General features: G+C 49.4%; 1 protein-coding gene across 1 annotated transcript; it reads left to right on the top strand.

The window, feature by feature from the left end:
• Nucleotides 1-1,338: 1,338 nt before the first annotated feature.
• Nucleotides 1,339-7,749, top strand: LOC136151472 (HLA class II histocompatibility antigen, DM beta chain). The gene is made up of 6 exons (XM_065912636.1): nucleotides 1,339-1,607; nucleotides 2,451-2,732; nucleotides 4,590-4,874; nucleotides 6,275-6,391; nucleotides 6,789-6,824; nucleotides 7,174-7,749. Exons 1-6 carry the CDS (start codon nucleotides 1,553-1,555, stop codon nucleotides 7,185-7,187), a joined length of 789 nt encoding a protein of 262 aa, XP_065768708.1. The 5' UTR covers nucleotides 1,339-1,552; the 3' UTR covers nucleotides 7,188-7,749.
• Nucleotides 7,750-10,259: the final 2,510 nt, after the last annotated feature.

Genomic DNA, 10,259 nt, shown 5'->3' with positions numbered 1-10,259 from the left:
GCATCAGTGAAGCTCAACTAATTACACAAAACCAGTTTTTGGTTCCTAATATTCATCTATACTTTTGTTTTGGGGATATACTTTTCCTCTTTCCTTTTTTCTTCATAAATATCATATTCTCTTGGAGTCACAGACTTGGAGGGAGGACGGGTAAGTGTAGTGTTAAGGGGTTCCCTCCTCATCCTCTTTTGTTTAGCTCACTATTAAGTCAAGTTTAAGAGCTTTCAGGAACCAAGGTGGGGAGAGGCAGCCCTGAAGCCTTGTGGGAACCACAGGGAAGTCAATTTAGGATTTTACATTTGTAATGAAAAAATCTACCAGTTGTATAAGTCACAGGTGAGAATGAATTGCTATGTGGTTTGTCTTTTCCTGGGGAAGAAGAACAGGGGAACTTTTGTCTCATTTTTCTAGTGGCTTCACAATGCGAGGAGGGCCTGCCCCAAGATAGATGGGACTTGTCAGGGAAACACAAAGGGGAGTTTTGAGTTTGGGGGAGACAAGTGAGCTTTGGGCACTGGCTCATGACCAACTATTTATCAAGCGGATTAGTGGGGTTGCCCAGCAGTCTGCCCTGAGATGCTTCAAAGGATAGGAGGATAGGGTGTCCTGGCTCCAGAAAGTAGAAAGGGGAAAATGAAGCTCATCTGGCTGGAACAGAAGAAGCAATGGGAACCCAGGGAGGGATTGTTCAGGACTGTGGCCCTGAGCTCTTACAAACAGCGCCTCTTATTCTGCCAACATGCTTTGAGGCCAGACAACTGCACTCTTAGCAGCCCTGTCTCTATCGCATTCCCCAGAAGGGACCCTTGTCCACCTGTTTCCTGGGCAATAGGACAGACCACAGGTTATGTAATCAAGGGTTAAGTTCCATAGTAACTTCCCTTAAAGGAGCAAGAGAGGTTACCTTGTTTCAGTATCTGGGGAGACTTTGAGAGAAAACAGTTAGACCAGTGGGCAGTCTCAGCTGCATATATCCTGGGAATACAGGGTTTATTCTCTCCACCAATCTAGGGAAATCCAACTGTGTGTGTGTGTGTGTGTGTGAGTCGCTCAGTCATGTCCGACTCTGCAAGTCCATGGACTGTAGCTCACCAGGCTCCTCTGTCCAAGGGATTCTCCAGGCAAGAGTACTGGACCGGGTTGCCATTTCCTTCTCCGAGGGAGATCCACCTACAGACTGGTTCTGTGGGAGAATGAGAGACCAGTTGCTAAAAGCCCCTGGCAGGATGAGATCTACCTGGTAACTGATGATGCTGGGCTGAGATGCTCAACGATTTGTCTCTATGCTTGTCCCCGCCTACCCAGGCAATCTGACAGTTCTCAGTTTGGGACGCTCAGTCGATCTGGCAAGGAACAGGTTTAGTATCTCGGGCCTTAGTAGCCCCAAATCTCTCATTTAGAGAGCATCAAGGGGCGTGGGCAATACCACATTCCCACTTAGTGTGTGGAGATCCTCTACCCAGGCTGGGACTTCTGGGGTAGACGAAGACCCAGGGCCCCTGGAGGAGTTGGTCCAGGGGACCGAACTCCCCGTGTCTCCCCAGAGCAGAGCATGACTGTCCTCCTGCCGCTGCTGCTGGGCCTCAGCCTGGGCTGCACCGGAGCAGGTAAGGACTCTCCCTTCCTCTGCTCCCTTTGGATTGGGGGGTTCCGTTTTGCTATTGGATTTGGATACCCCAAAGCAGTCCATCTCCCTATTATATAGTCCCACAGCACTTTGTACTGTAGCTTTGTAGCAATTTTTTGAATTTATATTTTTACATTGAAGTATTGTTGATTTACAATATTGTGTTAATTTCTGCTGAGCAAAGTGACTCAGTTACACACATGTATAGTTCTTTTTTATATCCTTTTTCCATTATGGTTTGTCCCAGGATATTACTATAGCTGCCAGAGCTGCACAGTGGAAACTTGTTCATCTGTGTAGCACGTTTAATGTAATTAAGCTGCGTAATTATTTGTGTAACAGATATCTCTTGTTGGAATGTAGGCAAAGGTGATAACTGCCCTGTTGATAGCTGCTGCATCCCCAGTTCCTCGCGTGGTGTCTGGCACACAGCGAGTACTCCTGATACACATGTGGCATGGATATTTAATAATGTATCCAGCACAGAACAAGCCTAACTCTTTCCTTTGACCCCTTTTCTCACTCAGTCATTGGTCTTACTGAAAGTCTTATTCCTGGGTAAATCGTTGTGTTTAAACATGCAGATAATTTTGCATCACTTGTGTCTCCATGCTGAGTCTTATGTAAAGAGGAAACGGGATCTAGGAACTTCTCTGTTAGGATCACCTAGTCCCTGAATCAGGACTTGCAGAGACTCCTGTTCATGAGCTTGGTGAGCAGATGCTGCCTCAGGCAGGAAACCTGCACCCTCCTCACCGGGTGTAACTGGGGCTTGGGCTCCTGCAGAGGACTCTGAGCCGCCCCCTTTCTCTGGCTCCTGCAGGTGGCTTTGTGGCACACGTGGAAAGCACCTGTCTGTTGGATGATGATGGGAATCCAAAAGACTTCTCGTATTGCATCTCCTTCAACAAGGATTTGCTGACCTGCTGGGATCCCCTGCAGGCCAGTATGGTTCCTCGTGAATTTGGGGTGCTGAACGGCTTGGCCCAGTACCTCTCACAGTACCTCAACAGTAAGGATGTCTTGATCCAGCGCTTGTCCAATGGTCTGCAGAACTGTGCTGCGCACACCCAGCCCTTCTGGAGCTCTCTGACCCACAGGACACGTAAGGAGAGAGGGGAGCAGAGGGGCAGTGAGGAGAGGGGAGGCCGCGAAGGCTCCCTCCGTCAACAGGGGGTTTGAGATGTGGGCAGAAAAGAAGCAGAAAAGTGGGAGGACCTGTGATGTAGAGAGAGGGGGAGACAAAGGGGTTGACAGAGGTGGGGTTGGAATGCAAATGTGGGGGATGGGTGATATTTGAGCAGGCAAGGAGCTTCTGCTGGGAGAGTAAGAATGTTTTCCTTCGATTTAGGGCATCTCAGGAGACAGATCCAAGTTCAACCGGGGTTGAACTGTCAGAATAACCAGAATGGCTTTCCCCCAAATGCTTGTGCCTCTGTATCCCAGGTTCTGGTGACCCATCTGGGTCTAAGATGGGCCCAGGCATAGGACAATTTGGAAAGCCTCCCAGGGGATTCTGAAGCAAAGTGAAAGTGAAAGTTGCTCAGTCGTGTCCAACTCTTTGCGACCCCATGGACTATAAAGTCCATGGAATTCTCCAGGCCAGAATACTGGAGTGGGTAGCCTTTCCCTTCTCCAGGGGATCTTCCCAACCCAGAGGTTGAACCCAGGTCTCCCACATTGGAGGCACATTTTGTTCCAGCTGAGCCACGAGGGAAGCAAACTCTCTCCCTAATCACTTGCATAGAGAATGACTTGAGATTGGTAAAAAAAAAACAAAACAAAAAAAAACCAAAACCCAAACTTGAAGTTCTCTATCTTAAAAAGGATTGTGTCTCAAGAAATCATTTCTCAGAATTGCTGGGGGAAGGTGCTTGTTAAAAATGCAAGTCCTGGGACTTCCCTGGTGGTCCAGTGGTAAAGAATCTCTGCTTCCATTGCAGGGGGCCTGGGTTCAATCCCTGGTCAGGGAACTAGGATCCCGAAAGCTGTGTGGCACAGCCAAAAATAAAAACAGAAATTTAAATAATTTAAAATAAAAACATAAAAATAAAAATGCAAGTTCTTGAGAGCTACTGCAAATCCATTGAATAAAAATATCCAGGGATGAAGTCTAGGGAATCAGCATTTTAACACAATATCTTGGAATTTTATTGAGGATTTTATTTGAAAGACACCAAAGCAAGCTGAAGGGTCACCTAGAAAAATAAATTACTAACAGATGGCAATATGAATGATCTGATGAATAGGGTCCACCCTCATCCAAATTTAAGAGTTAGTCCTGAATTAGTCTTGCTCCCTTAAACTATTCAGGCTTCCCAGATGGCACAATGGTAAAAAATCTGCCTGCCAGTGCAGGAGACTCAGGAGATAGGGGTTCAATACCTGGATCAGGAAGATCCCCTGGCGTAGGATATGGCAACCCACTCCAGTATTCTTGCCTGGGAAAACCCATGGACAGAGGAAACTGGCAGGCTACAGTCCATGAGCTTGCAAAGAGTCAAACATGACTGAGCACGCACACATGCCTTAAACGCTTCAAGGAAAAAAATACTTTCTTTGCCGAGTTAATCTGTTCAATGAGATTTGAGGACAGCAGTGTTTTCGTACTTTTGCTCAACCCCACCTGTAAGTCTGGATGACAGTTTGCTTTTATGTACTTGCAATGAATACAATGACTTCTGAAACAGCTTGCAGTTCAGCCCCAGCTTCTACTTATGGGGATCAAACAGGATTTTGGAGGAACAAGAAAGGAAGGAGGAGGGATGGAGTGGGAGACAGGAAAGAGTGCAGAGGAATATATTCCAACTTCTCATTTTCAAAGGGATGTGTGGAGGCCTGGGGTGAGGGTGGGGAGGGTGGGTTGGCAAAATCCAAGAAGTATTGAAGTAGGAGAGAAACCAGGTTGGAGGAAAAGCCAAGATGGGGCCCTCCTTCGTGACTGTTTTTCCCTCCTGTGCAGGACCGCCTATCGTGCAGGTAGCCAAAACCACTCCTTTTAACACGAGGGAGTCTGTGATGCTGGCCTGCTACGTGTGGGGCTTCTACCCAGCGGATGTGATCATCACGTGGAGGAGGAACGAGCAGGAGGTCCTCCCTCACGGCAGGGCCCACAAGATCGTCCAGCCCAACGGAGACTGGACGTACCAGACCGTCTCCCATTTGGCCACAACCCCCTCTTTTGGGGACACCTACACGTGCGTGGTCGAGCACATTGGGGCTCCTGAACTCATCCTTCAGGACTGGAGTAAGTGTGTAGCAGCTGGGAGGAATTAGCGTTAAAGCAGAGAGCTACTGGAATTCCCTGGCAGTCCAGTGGTTAAGATTCTTCGCTTCCACTTGCAGGGGGGCCAGGTTTGACCCCCACATGCTGCTGTAGTGTGGCTGACAACAACGAAAAAAGCAGAGAGCTACTGCAAGTGGGTGGTTGTAAAAAGAACACCAATACTTTGGCAGAGGGAAGATGATGTAGAGAGGTCCACGGTACAGGGAAGAGAGGGAGATGCTGAAAATGAGTGAGTCTGGAGGAACTGGTGGAGAGTTCTCGACCAGAGATGGGGCCGGGGGTACTGGAACAGAAGGAGTTAATCATCCTTGCTGTTGCTATGGTGCTGTGGTTGGTGTTCTGCGCTTGTTGCAAGGTGGGAGGGGAGCCTGATTGTCCTGAAAAGAGGATGTTGATTTGGTAATCATATTTTCAGAACCCCAAATTGTGATGCAATATTCTAGGATCTTCAGATTTCCACTGTTCCACTGTCAGGTCAGGGAGGGGAACTGGAGAAATAAGGATCGCAGGAGAGTGAGGAGGCTCTCGAAGTTGCCGCACTGGATGGGGGCTGCCCTCTCAGAGGGAGGAAGCCAAGGCTGGCAGATGCTTTGATGTGCACACTTGGGGGCTACCGCCTCAAGGCATCGCTGTTCGAACTGCAGGACTGGAAGTAGTTAAAGGAATTTGGGAGGGGGACAGGATTCAGACTAGGACCAGCTCCAGGAAGTGGAGGCTGTGGAGGGGGTGCAGAGTCAGGTTCTGGAAGGACCCGTGGCCAGTCTGAAAGTGGACAGGTAGAGACACCTAAGCCCTCGGATAGCGTGGAACCACAGAAAGTTACGGAGAAGGCAGTGGCAACCCACTCCAGTGTTCTTGCCTGGAGAATCCCGGGGATGGGGGAGCCTGGTGGGCTGCCGTCTATGGGGTCGTACAGAGTCAGACACGACTGAAGTGACTTAGCAGCGGCAGCAGAAAGTTAGGAAAGGTGGGAAGAATTTAATAGGAAAATGCTCGAATAAAGTGGTCAAGGGAGCAAGTATTGTCGCCACAGGCAAGTGGAGAGAGGCGTGGGGGGCCCTTCATTTTTGGTCAGGGTGCCTTTGGGGTGAAGCAAGAAAACAGGAAGGCTGGAGAGACCCCACCATCCTAGCATCTGGAAGCCGGGGTACAAACCTGGGGAGAGGGGTTCCTCGGGGACCCACAGGAACAGAGACCCACGGAACGGGGTTTTGAGGAAAGAAAGGCCACTTGCTCGGGCCTGGATTGGTGTGAGCCCCGGGCTCCAGACCTCTGAACCTCCGGGCGGAGGTCGCAGGCAGCGAAGGCGCTCCGGGGACCAGCTCTGGGAATCGGCCGCAGTTCAGTCCCTGTTTCCGCAGCTCCTGGCCTGTCGCCTGTGCAGACGGTGAAGGTTTCCGTGTCGCTGGTGACGCTCGTCCTGGGCCTCATCGTCTTCGTTTTTGGTCTGCGCGGGTGGCGGAGAGGCACCTCCTCCGGTGAGTGAGCCTCCCGAAACGTCGGTCCCAACCTCTGCTCGCTTTGTGACTGGTTCTCCCGTGGCATCCCCCATGGCCGTGGAGGAGACGTTCATACACCACGCCCATCCTGGGTGGGAGGGATCAACTGAGAGATGGGGATTGACACCTACGCACCGCTATGGATAAAACAGATCAGTAATAGCAACCTGGTGTGTAGCACAGAAAACTCCTCAGTACTCTGCAGTGGCCTGGATGGGAAAAGAATCTAAGACAAGCGTGGGTATAGGTGGATGTATACCTGATTCACTTTGCTATACACCTGAAACTAATGCAACAGTGTGAATCAACAATAGTCTAATAAATATTAAAAAAAAAAAAAAAGACTGTCCTCAACTCAAATATTTTCTTCTCCTAGGCTACATTTTCCTCCCGGGGTCCACTTATCCAGAAGGTAATGTCTCTGTTGGTCTGTGTGCCTCCTGGTCCCTTGGAGGGGGAGGCAGAGGGCGTTATCTCCGGCTTCAGCTAAGGGTGCTGATGGCGGGGGTGGTGCGCGTCCACTGGGATCAGGCTGGGGGAGTGACTGAAGCTGCTGCTGTTGGGACCAGGAGCAGAAAGGAGGAGGACCTTCCCCCTCTGCTTCTGCCCAACAGTCTGTCTGAAAGTGGCTCCTCAGTGCTTGGTGATCTAGAATTTTCCACATCACTGTGTTAAGGGCTCTGGCATGGATGGTTATAGGGACGAACGATGGGGTCTAGTTGGCTTGAAGCTTTATCATCTCCTTTTCATTTCTTCTGCAGGTCAGCACAAGTGATAGAGGCAGAACCCTACAGCTTTCTCTCCACGTGAGAAGGAGATCCGAACTCTTGGCACACTGCTGGGGCCCTCCAGCTCCTCCAGCCCTCCACATCTTCTCGACCCTATGGTTCTCTATTTAAGTCTTTGAATTTCCCAGTCTTCCCTATGTGAGGGCTTCCCTTTCGCTCAGCTGGTAAAGAATCTGCCTGCAATGCGGGAGACCTGGGTTTGATCCCTGGGTTGGGAAGATCCCCTGGAGAAGGGAAAGGCCACCCAGTCCAGTATTGTGGCCTGGAGAATTCCATGGACTGTATCGTCCATGGGGTCACAAAGAGTTGGACACGACTGAGCGACTTTCACTTCACTTCACTTCCCTATGTGAACCTTAGTAACTTGGGGGAACTCACTCCTGGTAAGAATATCCCATACCCAAGGTGCTGTCCATAGGCAGAGCCCAAGGCTAAATATCTGGGGTGAATATCATCTGGGGAGGAAGGTCAAAGACCCTCTTGGGGGCCCCCCTGTGTCACAGAGGGAGTGAGTCACTGTTGATTGCCTCTGAGGAATAAACTGGTGGAATCCTGTTTTTTCCGTGCTTTTTCCTGCGGTCCTGGGGAGGGACGGTGGGCAGTCAGGGGCTGGGCTTGAGTCGCTCCGCCTGGAGCAGAAGAGTCTGTTTCCTCCCATTTTCCCATCCAGACAGAACTGGGGGCTGTTTTCTGAGGGATAATTCATAAGAAGACTTTAAACTTTGGTGGGAGGGGGTCACAGAGTCAGAGATAGTAGGAGGTTAACAGTTTTCTGAACTCATAAGGGATCTTAATGAGGATTAAATGAGTTCATACTTGTAATTGGCCAAGAACATTACCTGGTGCCCGGCCAGCCCACCACCGTGAACTTAGCTGTTAGCAGTCACTCTGCTTTCCAGGCCAGGTTTCCTACCAGGTGCTTTACTTGCTCTCTTTCGCTTGATCTTCATCACAACTCTGACACAGACCCTCAGGTAGTCAGGGCTCAAGGGGCAGAGCTCAAGTTCAGGTGTGAATTCTGGGCTGTTATTCCTTCCACAACCAGCACGGGAAAGGGACCACATCTCGAGTGCTTGTTACGACGTAGGCACTGGGTTAGGTGCTTTATGCTGCATCTCATTCACGCTCCACAATCACCTGGTAAGGGGGAAGTGGTCTGCCTCTGAGTCCCAAGGTGAAAGTGAGGTTCAGAGAGGTTAAATAGCTTGCCCAAGATCAAACAGTAAATTCGCTACAGGACGTCGGTCTGTCTGAGCTTGAAGTAACGAGGCTGCTGTATTCTGAGGACTTTCCTGCTGGTGAACACACCATTCTTCAGGGCCCCCCTTCCATTCCCTCCTCCTGGAGCCCACAGGGCATCCACCGTTTGGGACTGGATTTCACACGGGGCAAGAGAGGTGCTTTAAAGAAAGCTGAGCACCGAAGAATTGATGCTTTTGAACTGCGGTGTTGGAGAAGACTCTTGAGAGTCCAAACTGCAAGGAGATCCAACCAGTCCATCCTAAAGGAAATGTCTTGAATGTTCATTGGTAGGACTGATGTTGAAGCTGAAACTCCAATACTTTGGCCACCTGATGCAAAGAACTCACTCAACTTGAAAAGACCCTGGTGCTGGGAAAGATTGAGAACAGGAGGAGAAGGGGACGACAGAGGATGAGATGGTTGGGTGGCATCACCGACTCAGTGGACATGAGTTTGGGTAAATTCCGGGAGTTGGTGATGGACAGGGAGGCCTGGCGTGCTGCAGTCCATGGGGTTGCAAAGTCGGATGCGACTTCAAGCGACTGAACTGGAGAGAGGTGCTGTTCATTCCCAGTGAAGGGCGACACCTGCTGGACCGAGGTGACATTGTCTTTGGAATGAGTGAGATTCTAGAAAGAAACCAGAAATGAAAACAAGTACTGGGGGAGTTTAGCCTAACAGAAAGTTGTGGACAGACACGCGGTTAAGAATGCACGTCTGCCAAAAAAGAAAAAAAGAATACATGTCTGTGTGTGGGTGTCTATGTAGGAGCACGGTAGGATCAGAATCTGATGAGCTGGGGGAAGGGTCAGAAGACAGTGTGTGGAATCTTCCTGCCTTCTCGTCTCCGTGGTGGTCTGTGTGGGTGCGTGGTGGGTGGGCTGAGTCTCTTCCTGCCTGCATGGTTTCAGTACTGATGGGGGCCTGGAGAACAGTGGGGATAGCACTGTTGGCACAGACTTCATATCCAAGGCAGGTGCTCAGGCATAAAAAAAAGAAGAAAACAATTCCATTTGCAGCAACATGGATGGGCCTAGAGATTATTATACAAAGTGAAGAAAGTGAACAAAGTGTCTTTCGTTAGAAAGAGGAAGAGAAATACCATGCAATATCACTTATATGTGGAATCTAAAATAAGATACAAATGAACTTATCTGCAAAACAGACTCACAGATACAGAGAATGGATGGATGGTTGCCAAGAGGTGGGCTTGGGAGAGTGACGGATTGGGAGTTTGGGGTTGGCAGATGCAAATTATTGTGTATAGAATGGATAAACAATAAGGTCCTACTGTAGAGCCCAGGGAGCTATAGTCAGTATCCTGTGATAAATCATAATGGAAAAGAATATAAAAAAGGATGCATATATATAAACTCCGGGAGTTGGTGATGGACAGGGAGGCCTGGCGTGCTGCAGTCCATGGGGTCGCAAAGAGTCGGACACGACTGAGCAACTGAGCTGAACTGATATGTGTGTGTGTGTGTATGCGTTTAACTGAATCACTTTGATGTACAGCAGAAATTAACACAACATTGTAAATCAACTATGCTTCAATTAAAAAAAAAGGTAGGTGCTCAGGGTTTGTCTAATCAGTGAATTGATTTCCACTATGTCCATGTTCTCGCCAGAAAGATCCTTGTGATCAGGGAACCTCTTCTGGAAGGAGTTTCACCAGAACGTCAATGGGACGGCAAAATGCTCCTGAGTTCAAAATAGCTCTTCTCTGAGCTGGGCCATGTAAGGTAGGAAGCAGTAGGGTGCTCTGGGCTGTGATTGGTGAGTGTAGGCTCAGAAACAAATCCCTACAAATGTTATCA

Source organism: Muntiacus reevesi, chromosome 20 (genome assembly GCF_963930625.1).
Source record: "Muntiacus reevesi chromosome 20, mMunRee1.1, whole genome shotgun sequence".
NCBI lineage: Eukaryota > Metazoa > Chordata > Mammalia > Artiodactyla > Cervidae > Muntiacus > Muntiacus reevesi.
The sequence above is the reverse complement of the archived record's forward strand: the minus strand, read 5'-3'. Positions and strand labels throughout refer to the sequence as shown.